This window comes from Struthio camelus, chromosome 4 (genome assembly GCF_040807025.1).
Source record: "Struthio camelus isolate bStrCam1 chromosome 4, bStrCam1.hap1, whole genome shotgun sequence".
Taxonomy (NCBI): domain Eukaryota; kingdom Metazoa; phylum Chordata; class Aves; order Struthioniformes; family Struthionidae; genus Struthio; species Struthio camelus.
In genome coordinates this window covers 75,615,843-75,629,853 of record NC_090945.1, presented here as the reverse complement: position 1 = coordinate 75,629,853, position 14,011 = coordinate 75,615,843, and the positions used below count along the sequence as shown (strand labels likewise).

At 42.8% G+C, this 14,011-nt stretch overlaps 1 protein-coding gene across 1 annotated transcript; it reads right to left on the bottom strand.

Moving 5' to 3' along the window:
• Positions 1-6,221: 6,221 nt before the first annotated feature.
• Positions 6,222-12,439, bottom strand: GPR78 (G protein-coupled receptor 78). The gene is made up of 3 exons (XM_009686196.2): positions 11,609-12,439; positions 11,103-11,216; positions 6,222-7,009 (listed from the first exon to the last, which is right to left on the bottom strand). The coding sequence occupies exons 1-3, from the start codon at positions 12,274-12,276 to the stop codon at positions 6,772-6,774; spliced, it is 1,020 nt and encodes a 339-aa protein (XP_009684491.1). The 5' UTR covers positions 12,277-12,439; the 3' UTR covers positions 6,222-6,771.
• Between the last annotated feature and the right edge of the window lie 1,572 nt (positions 12,440-14,011).

The following is a 14,011-nucleotide window of genomic DNA, read 5'->3' as shown; positions in this document are numbered from 1 at the left end:
CCCACAGGAGATGTTGGAAGCGCATGATCTCAGATAGCAAGATAGAAATGGGATAAATAGATAGGAAGGGGAGCCAGAACTTAAACACACACTGCTGTGTTTTAAGAAAAGAGAGCGATAGATACCCCTTTCTGTGTGGAGCTGGTGGTGCAAGCTCCATCAGGACGGGCAGAGAAACTTGTCCTGTATCCTAAACAGCTTCCTGTGAATTCAACTGCATTGTCAACACTGAGGTATCCTTGGGTATTAAAAGAGGCACATTTTTAAATGCCTGAGAAACGCTGAGCAGTAGATCAGCAGATGTATTCCACATTAAAGCTTTTGTCTTTTGTTCTTCGGTGTCTTACGAAGTGTGCTTCATACAATTCAATTCTTTCTTGGCTGTGATCTTTCGTCTGTCTGTGCCTCAGGTCTCCTAAGAAAAGCAGTTTTAGTACTAGCTTCCAGCAAGTTGGTAAGAATAAAAAGATAATGAAGCATTCAATCTACTGTGTGGGGAGCCTAGAGAAATATTTAAAATGCCTAAATCAGGCTTCATCGGGGCGGGGGGGGGGGGGGGGGGGAAGGTTGATTAGCTAAAAAGCCAGATTTAAAGCTGAAAGAGGGCCTGAGCTATGTACCTATAAGGAGGGATTAGCAGTCTTTTACAGAACAAAGGTCACGTGTTACCCATTAACGTTTTGTTTTAATAGGAATAGGGAGAATATACAAAACAGGAGACCTAAAACATTTAAATATTCTGGTGAAAATACACACACAGACTCAGTCTCCAGTTGCAGGCCATTAACAAGGGCATTGAGCTGTATTTTGGGTGTCAGTAAAACATTCTGAAAATGTGCCTCAGGTTTGAGAGCTGCAAGCAAGGAGCCTAGAGGGCTGGATATGAAAAGGCAGGAATTATAAAAGTGAAAGAAAGGTGGTAATGAGTCTGCCACTTAAGGTCAGGCTTCACTGGAATACAATTAGAGTGTTAAGCCTTGAGTAAAAGGAAAAAATGGAAGTGTGAGAAAACCAGTTAAGTGAAGCTACTTTAGGAGCGGGCATGAGGAAAAGAGTCTTTTTGGAGTATTTCAAGATCTCACCCACTGGTTTAGGAGTGGAAACTTGGAAACTTTTTGAACGCATAGCAGACAGTTTGCTCCACAGACCTAAGAACAAATTTGGCTCTGTCATACACAAAGAGCAAGATGCAGTGAAATGGATTAACTACGCACAACGAAAAGCTAAGGCTATGTCCCAAAAGGGATTTTTTATTTGGAGGCTGCTCAGCAACTTGCACAGGCAATACGTGATAGAAGATTGGGTTCTGGGATGAAGACACTTTAATTACTGTCCATAATATTTTTGAAGGCATCTGGTTAAAAAAAAAAGTTCAATAGTTCTTGACACTCGAAAATGTCTTTTGCCATATGGGCTCCATGACATTTAACATTCATGCTTTACGATATGTTTCATTTGTACTGAAAGTATATGAGTAGCCTGGCTGTGAGCCACTTGTGCTTCATGCATTGCTCACTCATAAAAAGAGCAGAAAGAACCTGATTTCCATCATGCACCCTCAGGGAGCTTCATGCACCCTCATGTCCTTGTAAGGAAAACCTATTGGTAAAAAGAAAAGAACCAGAGATATAGAGAAACGGGACCAGTCTGTGTCACAATAAGCCATGGAGAAAGGCAGCTTCAGTTCAGAGCAGGAGCTGGTTGCATATATTGTGCCAGGTGACATTTTGGTCTCCAAAGCTTCTGGCACTGAAAGATATTCATATATTTACAATCTCTCTTAAGGTCATCTCTGCTGTGTCTCCAGTGGAGCTATTAAATATTAATTGGACCTACTTTCCAAAAATAAAAAGCAGAACCTCTAATTTACTAGTGTAATTAACACCTGACAAGCCAGGTGTTCTCCTGAACTAGACTAACAAGATGTTTGCACTGGACAATTCTGAAAGAGCTTTTGATTGTTCAATCTGCATGCACAACTGCACATAATTATTCTGGGGAAAAAGTCCTAAACACAACAGAAGACATGTCATCCGTGGGTTCTAGTCAACCTTCCTGCTCATATGAGACTATTTTCTTCAAGCTCATGCAGGTAAAGTGTAAAAAAAAATACTGACCGTCTTGCCACAGGTCATTGTATCCAAAAATATTCAAAGCTGTTAAATTTCTCAAAAAGAGTTTAAACTTTAACCCAGTGTTGTAAAGAGCAGGATCACTCTCTGGTTGTGAGAATCAAAGTTCTGTAATACAACTATTTTTATACATGCTTAATCCTGCAATAATTCTAACATTGCAAATAGCTCTGAAAGTTCAGTTCAGTATCACCATTACTCATGTTAAAATAAGCTAAATTTATATTTAGTAATCATTGAGTATATTCACACGGATTTATTGGGTGCTAATTTATTCAGATGAAGTGTATGCCCCTCTGCAATGGGGCTAAGGAATCTGCAGAGTGAAAGTTCACAGGACCTGAAGTCTTGAAACAGCATCTTAAAAAAATATCACTAAATTGGATTAAAGGGAATTTAGGCATTTAACTCCAAAGTTATGGTTCTGGAGCTCCTTACTCAGCTGCCATCTAATCTCAGAGATGCACATGTTTTCAATATCAAACAACTCAGGAAACCTAATTTAATTTTTGCGCTTGGACTGAAGCACATCCATCTTGCCAGGACTGAGCAGTTGGGATCCAACTCATAACCCAGCCCTTTGGGAATCTACGGTCCAGCTACTGCTTTATCTCTATAGCCTCAGAAACTCAATCTGACTACCAACCTCAGAGTTTACCTGCAATATCAGCACACTGGGGAAAAAAAATGTTGCTATTTGGAAGGGATAACTGTCCTTTTGATAAACAAATTTTAGAGCACTCACTTAGCAAATGGGGCATACAGACTTGCTTTTTCTTCTGTAAAGGTAGATTCGAAACTGCATCCTGGATCTTGTCAGAAAGTGTCCAAGCCATCACACTCCAAAATACTTCAGTGGAGGTGCATGAAGACAAAGAGGTTACAGCTGAATGTCTCCTCAGTTTGGCCAGTTTGCATGGACTAATTAAAGGTTTATTGTGCTGCAGAGTTCCATACTCTGACTGTCATTGTGAAAAGGTATCACCCAGGGAAGATGCAGTTCTGAATTCCAGTTTCTGCAGCTGTAACGCCTGTTTAAAGACAAAGGAGAAAACTTTTTCGCTGACTCTGACTACAACTAAGAGCTGAAACATCACAACGCAGGAGCTTTCTGAGCCCTGCTGGTACTGCTCTATATAAATGATGTACTTCTCAAGTTCTCTTCTAGTAACTTGCATTGTTTTCACTAAGCAGCTGCAGGAAGGTCACAGCTCCTTAGCTTAGGGAAGTCATAGTATCAGGCAGTTCCTGCTGACCCATATGACATCTCTACCAGAGAGTCAAATCTCAGGATTTTTTAGCTCCACGGTAGACCTGCCAGGTATTTGCCAGCCCCTAGTTTCATAGCACAAAAGCATCCTAGGCCCCAGGGCTGTCTGTTACAAAATCCAGATAAAGCTTCCTGGAACACCACCTTGAAGTCAGCAAGAGTGTGCCAATGGCAAGATGCTATTTTTGGATATCACTTTTCAGCTTTTCTGGAAATCTTCTGACCAAGGCTGTGTAGCCAGTGACTGTTTTTTCTAAAACAGCAGTAAGAGTGAATCCACAGCTTTGGTTCCTCTGGTGAATGTTCCCACCATTAAAGATAAATGTTCTCATCTCCAGTAGCCCAGTGATCTTTTGATCCTTCTCTCAGCATTTCAGAAACTGAAGGCTAATCGTGTTTCCCTCTAGCCCCTCCTACCCCAGGATAACCCAGAGCACTGGATAAAGCACAGGAGCTCTTCCTGCGTCAGGAAAGAGAGGGAATGAAACCGAGGCCTCCCCCTGAGCACTTCCTACTCAATTACAAAAGCAAAGCAAGCCCTTTTCTGGCATGGGGTGGGGAGAAGAAGGGAGTAAGAAAAACTTACCTGTAGAACCTGTAGAACTGGCCTTGCATAGTGAGCAGAGGAAGATATCATTTGGCAATGCTAAGGAAGGCACTTTGTTACAGATCAAGACTGAGAGGGAAGAATTAGGATAACGAAGAATACAGTACTCCTTGCTCTTCCTTACCTGCTGGTATCTTTACTTTTCATTTAGACTACACTGCAGGGCTTGGTAGCCTAATTCTCTATAGGAATTAAACCCAAAAGAGATTCTGCAACACCCAGGACAGACTCAAAATCCTTTTCTTCCTTCATTTTCATCTAGACTTAAGCACCTCTACGTGTGCTCCATGCTTTGTAGGATTGAGTTGTGATTGCAATGTGTGCATGACAATGCCCTTAACTGGCATGAATCAGCCTCATTAATTAACTTAATGGCAGATGTGTTGGTTTAACTATGCTCTCTTTTATAGCTTTTAAATGTGGCTTTAGAAGGTTAATAGCTTCAGAAGTTTATTACCAGAAATTTTTTTCTTTTCTATTATTTTCTTAATACCAAAAAAGATAAACACAAATTAAAGCTTTATTTGGCTTGAGTGTCTTGAAGGTGACAGTTTAAGACATTTAACTATATTAACATATTCCTTTATTAGAGTGAGCAACGTTTTGTTTAGAAAGCTATAGAATGGCTAAGTAGCTAACTAATGTAGGCATCATTAAACTCATGTTTATTTACAGATAAATATTGTAGTCTATCAGAACTTTTTGGCGCAGAATTGACTATAAAATAACTGAAAGTTTAGCATTCCTCCCCTCACAGAGATATCTGATCCTTACGCTGCAGGTGACGTGCAAGACACGCATCGGGTTTTTCTAGTGGCACGGCAGTAGGGGGGAAGTATGTGGAAGCAGAGAGGAAAATAATAAAGCTTGAAAGATTCCACATACCTTTTTTTTTTTCTGAAATATTGTATTTACACAAAATTGGAGAGAGTACAAACACTTTACTAAGAAGACAAAACCATTGTAGTACATTCAGTTTTAACACAGGCAAAACTATAGATGCAAAACACAGAGGCCTAAGGTACTGCATGGCAAAAAAAAAATCGGAAAGGCCTCAAAGATTAAAAGCTGGAGATAAGAGAACATTGTATTTGTTATGCAGCATTACCGTTTCCTTGACTTCAATGGGACTGCAATAGGGCTCTCTCCTTCTTCTTTATTGTGCATGGTGGGAACAACCCTCTGGATGTGCTGAGCACTCAAACATTGATCTTACAAAAGAGTTAAGTGTGCTTAATTTTCTAGCATGGGAATAGGGGACATTAACTTCAAAGGAAATTATATCTGTGCCTAATCACAGGCTTATATACTTAGCTGGGTGAGGAAGAGCCTTCTCAAGGCTTAATAGGGTCAAGCCTATTGTTACATAAAAATAAGTGTTTTTACTGTTGTATTTCTTTATTTTTCTTAAAATATATTTTAGAATTGCTTTAATTTTCCTCTTATATGCTTGTTTAGAAAATAGTAGCTTATTGAATGCCATATAATATTTTGATTTATGTCTTATATAATCAATCAAATATTGTTCAAAAATAATTCCAACATTTTTCAAACACCTGTTTAGATTTAAAAATAAATGAAAGAGAAAAGTACATATAGTAATAAATCAGCTTTGTGTTTCTGGGCATTTGGCAGCAGGTCTGTTGCAAAATCTCCCAGACATCTCTTGGTATCAGTTAAAATCAGCGGATTAATTGATAATAAAAAAGAAAAGATTGTACAATATTATTGCAATCCACCAAATGTAGCCATGGCATGAAATATTTTGCACATTATATATCCCTTAAAATTAATTAACATGTTTTAGCCTGTTCTTTGAAAGTAGTTAGCTTCTGAAGCAATATATCTTAAATACAGTGGTATCTGTCATTTCTACAGTCTAACTTTTTTTTTTTCTGAATAAAAGCTTGTTTGAATAGGACTAGCTCAGTGATGGAACTACAGTGCAATTTAACTAAACTCCATATATACCTTTGTTACTGTTGCTGCAATTATTGTAATCACATACCACTGAAGTGCTAAATATTAGTAACTCAGATATGTGGACTTTGGTTAGGCTTGATAAAATACTGGCATATTGAATATATGTACCACTTCCTAAAGGCTATATTACAGTCATGATGCCTAACAATAAATAATAATAGTAATAACTATCTCATATTCAAAGTGCTGACCCATATCACTCACTTGAGGCACCAATACAATAAATCAATCAAATAAAAGACTTGTTTTTAATGTTCAAAACTAACAGCGCAAATCCAGGGCCTCCAGGGTACATGTGCAGCAAACAATCCATGAAAAGACTTATTTTTAATGTCCAAAACTAACAGCACAAACCTAGGGCTGCCAAGGTATATGTGTAGCACAGAGGACTATGAACCTCTCTGTCCAAGTTGGGGATTCCCGTGGTCCCAGACTCTTTCATCTAAGTTGGTTGAATACCATGTGGGATGCTCAGTAAAATAGCAAATCTTCATGCATGAGACATTAAAGGCTCTCTAAGCTTCTCTAAAGGCTCTCTAAGCATCTAAACCCCTCAGACCTACTCCGTTCACTCAGACACAGGCTTTGCCATATATCATGCTGGCTGAAGACCACGGAAGAACCTTTCATGAAAGTCCACAATTAAGTGTGTTGCGTTAACGCAGCTTTCACACCCTGGAGACTGTCGCTGTCCTTGTCCACTCGGCATGAGAAGAAAAAGGCAACTTTCCAGCAGCGGTAACTGCCTTTCTTATTCGGAGGGAATGATTGTCAAGTTGTTAGTTTGTTCTGTGCAAGCAGTAATCATTTTCAGTGTCGAGAGAGCTGTTGTAGCCTGATGAAGGATACAGATCCCTCTTAAGTATCCTATTGACAATGTTGATCAGAACTTTCTTGTACTGTTGACGTAAAAGTGAATAAACAAATGGATCTGATGCAGCCTTACTGTAGGTGAGGCACTTGCTTATAATCCCCCAGTAGTAGTTTATGGTAATAAAAGGAAGGAGCTCTATCAACCTGTTAAATGTCAATGAGAAAGGGAAACACAAGTATTATATTCACACGGAACCCAGTGCTCAACTCATGCTTCAGGAAACACTAAAGTAACAATTATTTTCTTACAGTACATGGTCTCTGCAGGAGAAGGCCTCTGTACTTACTTAAGAGCTTACATTTTTCCTTGTATTCAATAAAGCCAAAGGAAACTTTCCTAGCAAGATTACCGGGAGACAACAACTCCCTTCATGGACTGACAGAAAAAGTATGCTTTCAATATTAATTCTCCTGTATCTCAGAGATAAGCGAGGCGTGCAGTTTCTTGCAACACTTTCTGAATTTAGGAAGTTGTGCTGTTAAAAGACAATAGTCAAAATCTTGATAACATAACTGACTACCTCTTTTCCGTGGCCAGCTTAAGACAGACATATGGCACCTGGGCTGTATGGGCTCATTCAACTCAATTGCCCAAATACAGCTGTTTAGTGACACTTGAGACATTTGAGCATGTCCCCCCTTGGCATCAGACTGCTGTCCCAGAAGCTGTGGGTCTCATCTGTCAGCCTACGCAGAGGTTTTAGATACTATACAGCACCTCAAACAAACTCAGAAACCTATTCTAGACGGCTGTATTACCGCCACCCCCGGCACCAGATACAAAACAGTGAACCCACATTGTACCGCTGCTGTGAAATATCACATATGCAAAGAGGATTCATGTTAGTTGTTGTAGCTGTAGTACAAAGGACATCATGGTAATATCTCAGAGAGATTTGTGTGTCATCTGCAATCACACACTACGGTTAGGAGCACAACTACAGGTACTTACCTGTGAAAGTATCTCTGTGTACTTGGCTGACCGCTAATTTGGGCAGCAAAAACAAGGAGACAACGCTTTTATCATCGTTATGTGACCAGCCAGCTGTCTCCAGACCATTGGCCTGTGATTCACAGATGATTAGTAGCTTCTGCACCTCAGTTGAGCTGGGTGCATTAATCATGGGTGGAGAAATTGCAACTAAGTTAAACAATTTTTCCGCAGATTGAGAGGAAACCTTCATACCAGACTATTCCAGCAAGCATCTGGCACACAGCACATCTGCAGGGGGCAGCCTCTCCAGAAAGGTGGAAAGAGTAGAGTGAGAGTTTTTATTACCTGTATGAGTTTTGTGCAACTTTTTGCATGTAGAAGAAAAAACTATTTTGCTTTTGCCAGAATCAGATATCTCTCAATTAAAGACAACTATGTTTATTTCGTAAGACAGAAAAAGCTAAAATAGCCCCTTTTTATACCGTAAAACATCACAGTTTGAAGATGTAAGATCAGAAGCTTTCTCAAGGCTTCAAGTAACCTTTTGGCCTTGTCTCTTTCCAAAGTGCGGAGTTCCCATTTTGCAAGATGTTGAATTTTATAGCTGTTCCAGTCCCTCTGTATAGAAAAGCTGGTTTACCATCACTAGGACTAACTTTGCAGCAGGTAGTTGAACTCTGACAGGAAAAAATCTGTTTTGTATGTATAAAAGTGAAACAATTCATATGGCAAATACATTTAAAAATCACACAACTTTTACTTGAAGCTGCTTGGAAAAAAATTCCAGTGAATTCAGAATAGAGAGCAGGTGAAGACACAAAATCTGAGGAATGAATAAATGTACCATAAATGACACCTCCTATGTTTTCTAAGTTTATTCCATCACGAATATCACCTTAACCTGGGAAATATACACTTGATCTTTATGAACAATTGATGTTTTAATAAACCTACTAAATAGAAGAGAAGGGTTTCTTTCCATTATGGAAATAGAAGTGTTTCTGTGTGTGCCCTGTAATGTATCAGGGGCCCAAATGTAACCTCATTGAAGCCAACCAAAAAAAAAAAAAACACCTGGTTTTAATAAGGTAAGGGGCCTGGCCAAATCAAGTCAGCCTTAGAAATATGCATCTAAATACCTTGTAGTATCATTTTCTTGATAGTACTGCTGTTGCAGCAAGGATGAAATTCATCTGTTGGCTTTTAGTGAACAAATGAATATAATTGTTAATGATCATAATCTCATTCACATTTCTGAAATTAGGAGCAACTACTGACCTCACAGCGCAACCTGAGTCACCAGGTCAAAGAGCAGGAAAATAGGGTAGGAGATCTGTCTCACTACCTCCATAGAGATTGATTCAGTGCAATCCCCCTGAAAAGCTGAATGAATGGAGAGTGTAGAAATAGGTACAGCACCAAATCCTGCGACCAAGAACCTTCCCTTCTATCTAGTGCTACCTGGACACTGCCCAACCTTCCCTTCTATCTAGCGCTACCTGGAGACTGCCTTGCCTTTGAGGCAAAACGCCTTTGAGGATGCACTCCCCAAATACTTCCCATTTTACTGTCACTGAAAAATCTCATTTCTCATATCTGAGACGGAAGCTGCACTTTGACACATGCATTTGCATAAACCAAACCTCAGTGCTCTTTCTATTGACGTATGCAGTGCCAGTTCTGGCTTATCACACATAGAAAACGCTCCATCTCACATTTGCCAAATGCAAGGTGTGGAGAATGAAGTGGCTTTTATTTTAGAAGTTTGTAAAAAATATCTCCATCCTGAAAAGTGCTCTGATGCTGGAATTTGCTGAGCAGGATAAAATTCAGATAGAAAGAAGATGGCAAAATTCATCCTTATCTTGATATAGAGGTATATTCTGATCATGGAAAAAATGAATAGAAAATGACTCATAATGTACTGAACAGCAATCAGTTAACCTTTTAACTCTGTGAGGTAATGTTAATATTTGTAACAATCCCTTCAACTGCAGAAAAAATGCAGTTATCCAGGCAATCTGTCAGCAATCCTTTTCAATATATAAATGGAATCAAAAAATGTCATCCTAAAGGTTAAAAAGCACTGTCATTTTTGTGTACTAATGCATTAACCTGTCCCCCTACCCCTGTAAGAAAAGGGCAACGACAATGGTCACACATATGTGATTCTGCAAAATCAATGTGCTAAAGCTGTCCAATTTTTGCAAGTGGGTGTTTCTGAAGACCCTGTCAGCTTGGCAGCAAACTTGAGAAAGCCCTCACCAGGATGGTTTTACAAGGCTAATGCACCTTACTTTGATGGAAGTTAGTTCTCTCTTAAGTCATTTCTCTCTTAAATGCACTGTGAAATGGTGCAATATTAAAAAAAAAAAAAAAAGAAATTGTGAAACTCAGTTGTGAAAACCGTCGCCCATTTTAGTTTATAATGAAAGGCTAGATCCTGACGTGCTGCAACTCAGTATAGATATGTTGGCTTCCAACTCGCTGATTTATGCAAGCTTTAAAAATAATAACCATATGTTGTATAAAGACTGTACAAGTATGGAATGAGAATGCTGTATGACTGTTTAAAAAGGTGTAAACCACCAGAGTAGAAGCCAATGATTCTGACTGGCTGAGAGTCATAGTGTTTCATACACATTTTTTAAGTTTAAATATTAGCTTTCCTGGGACATAACTATCACACCCCATCACAAGGCCATGGTGCACCATTAGCAAGATATTTACAGACAATAACGTTTCCAGACACAAAGCGTATCTGCCAAATTATAAGCTTGGATAAATTTAAATTATGTCACCTCAGCTTCCAATAGCAGCGAGCTTGGCCTTATGCTTAAAAAAAAAAAAAAGGCTTGAGATAATCAGGAAGAGCTGTCTGCTTTCCTCTCTATTGCTTGAATTCTGCTAATAAGGAGGGGTGGTCAATCTTTAAACTGCTTTAATCTCCCACTGGCATATAATTAATTCCTGGTACTTGTCCTAAAAGCCTCTTGCTCTTGGCAGAGCAGCCCAGACCTAGTTGCAGTGAGGCAAGGAGAGCTGGAGCCTGCCAAGGCTCTTAGTGTGAGCAGCGCACGCAAGCCGTGGCTTGCCTTGCAGACCGGCTCAGCGTGTGCACGGTGTGTGTGTGGGGGTGGGTGGGTGGGTGTATATGTGTGCTACCCGTCAGAGCCGGTCCCGGGTTTCCGTCAGGCTCGAGCAGCCCACAACTAGTTGGAACCCCCCGAGGCACCGGCTCCTGCACATCTGAGGGCAGGTCGATCCACGCCACCCCATCCCACCCCAGCAGGAAGTACAAACCTGGTGATAATGTAAGGACCAAAACAGATCACGAAAGACCCTATAAAAATACTGATTTTCTTGGTTGCCCGCTGCCTTCTCCGCTTCTGCTCATTAAGGCAGCGCTGCTTCACACTGCAAAGGGAAAAGAGCAATCAGTGGGTTAAGGCAAGAAGCGAGACGAGCTCTCCCGGACCAAGCTGAGAGGGGAAGGACTCTCAGCCCCAGCCCCGGGGAGCCTGGAGGTGATCGCTGTCACCGAAGCAGCAGCTCCCCGTTAAAGGGGAGCTGGGACACCTGGGAGTACCCGGCGTCTGGGACTAGCATTTAAACAAAGAGGGCTACAAATGCACAAGCCACCATCTTCTGGCAAGATAAGCAGCTTTTGGAATTGGAGGCGGGAGGTTTCGCCGAATGCCCGGGGCAGGCAGGACTACACAAAAGGGTGCTGGGGAGGCAGGACACCCTTTCCACCCTGGGGTACTGCAAGAGCCCTGGGACCGTGGATATGAACATGCACACGTTACCTGGGGTGGATGTCCACCAGCAAAACCAGAGTTTGCATGGTAATAATGTCTATCCGCTTGCAGTGGAACCGGGCGACTTTCAACACCTTTAAATAGGTGAAACACAAGATCACCAGCGATAGCATGAAACTGGTGGCATGAAAGACGATGGTGAACACTGTAAACCTTCTCCGCTCCGTCTCTTCCTTCAGGTGCAAGGTGCAAGAGGCATAAACGCTGCTGTAATCTACCCACGAGTAAAATAAGGATACCAAGGGGAAGGTGAGGGAGTGGAGCCACGAGTAGCCCATCAGGATCACAGCGTCCTTATACCGCATCTTGCTGGTGTAGCTTAAAGGGAACACCACGGCAATCCACTTGTCGATGCTGAGCGCTGCCATGCTCAGCATCGTGTTGGAAGTAAGGAAAGTTTCCAGGAAGCCCACCGCTTTGCAGACGCAGCCCCCGAGGGGTTGCTGGTTCCTCAGGATCCCCAGCAGAGTGAAAGGCATGTTCAGGACGGTAAGGAGCAGGTTGCAAAAAGATAAGTTCACCAGGAAAACCCCGGCGACTTGCTTGCGGATCTCCGTACTGTAGACGAAGCATAGCAGCACCAGGAGGTTAGAGAGCAGAGAGACAACCAGCACCAGCACGAGGAGCAACGCCAGCAGCACGCCTGCCAAGTCCATCTCTCAGCGGGTCGCCTGGAGCGGGCGAGGGCAGGAGGAAGGGGACATCCGAGCCGGCACCGCAGCCTCGCCTGCCGCCGCCCGCGGCCGCCCGCGCATGTTGCCGGCGGCGCGGTGCGGGGCAGCGGCGAGCAGAGCCGGGGGAGCGGAGCCGGGGGACAGCGGCGAGCAGAGCCGGGGCGGGGGCGGGGGGAAGGGACAGCGGGGAGCAGAGCCGGGGCGGGGGGCGGCCGGGCCGGGCCGGGGCGGGGGGCGGCCGGGCCGGAGCCGCGGTGCTCGCTGCGCGCTGTCCGCGGTGCTGAAGCGGGCGCTGCCCCCACGGCCCGGGCCGCCGCCGCCGCAGCCGCTTCAGGCCGCGGGCACCGGTCCCGCCGGGCTGGGCGTCCTCGGCATCGCCCGCCGCTGCGCTCCCCTCCGCCCGGCGCACGGCCTCCTTCAGGCACTGAGCATCTTCCCCAGGTGCCCAGCCCCTGAAATACTCCAGCCTCGGAGCCTCCCGCGGCGACTCATGCGCAGACGAGGCACAGGCTCAGCCAGGGATCGTGGAGTCGGTCTGATCCACTCCCGGACCGAAGGCGAGAGCAACAGGAAGCCCAACTTTTCCGATAATGTGTAGCTCAGGAAGGATCAGAGCTGGCGACGAGTTGCTAATAGTTTAATCCCCTTGCTGTGCCCAGGCGCATCCTGAGCGCAACGAATGAATCCAGCAATCTTGGATCCTCCAGCAAAGCTGGGGTCTATATCCCTTGGAAGGCTTTCTTCCCCATTTGAGGGCTTTCTTGCCCCGTCCTTTTTCCCCCCTTGATTTTACAGCGTCTAGAGGAACTACGGTCGCCCTCCGGGTATTTACACCATCCCCATCGGCCAGCAGGGAACTGAAGGAAGCTGTATGGTTGGAGGCTTCACTTTCGCCGCTCAGACTCGCACTTTTATAGCCCCGGCTGGCTGAACAAGTACCCACATTAGGGAGGTGTTGGCACATTCTTTGAAAAACCTAAAGCAGCGTTTTCCATTTACACTGTTAGCATGACACTGAGGTGATAAGAAAGAGTCTTTATCAGATTGTGGCAAGAGCCTAAAAGACAGACATGAAAAACTCCAGAAATTCCTCTTCTACACCTGTCAAAAAGGTGGATCACATGGCTAGTGCCCAAAGGTGTCATAAATATGTGTCTTAGGCTTAAAAAGAAAGAAAGAAAGAAAGAAAGAAAGAAAGAAAAAAGAAAAGAAAAAGGAAAAAAGAAAAAAGAAAAAAAGAAAGAAAAGAGGCAATAAGTTTTGTTGCATCAAAACACTAGTACAGAAATATGATGCCGTCTCTAATCACTGTCAGATTTTACAATCGATTGCCAGAAATGTCTTGAAGAAAAAGAAAGAGAAGAAAAGGTAGCTTGCATGCCATCAGAAATGACTGTTAATATCCTAAGGAAATGTTTCGTTACATATGTTGTTCTTGCCATGTAGCCTTGTCACGCAAGTGTGACCACTGTGTGAATAACTGTACATAAAACCACTTTAGAAAGCCTGAAGGCAATGGGTTCTTTTTCCATCAGCAGCTTTGGATCAGGCTCTATTTGAAAAGGTTGCTATGGCAAGTTATATGTCTTAAAGAAAGAGTAAAGCAACAGGACATAAGATGTGTTATCTGGAAAAAGAACCAGTACAGTATTATTCCTCAGGACAAGATGGAAGCAAGATGAATGTTTTCTCTGATTAGAAAGGTGTCATTTCCAAA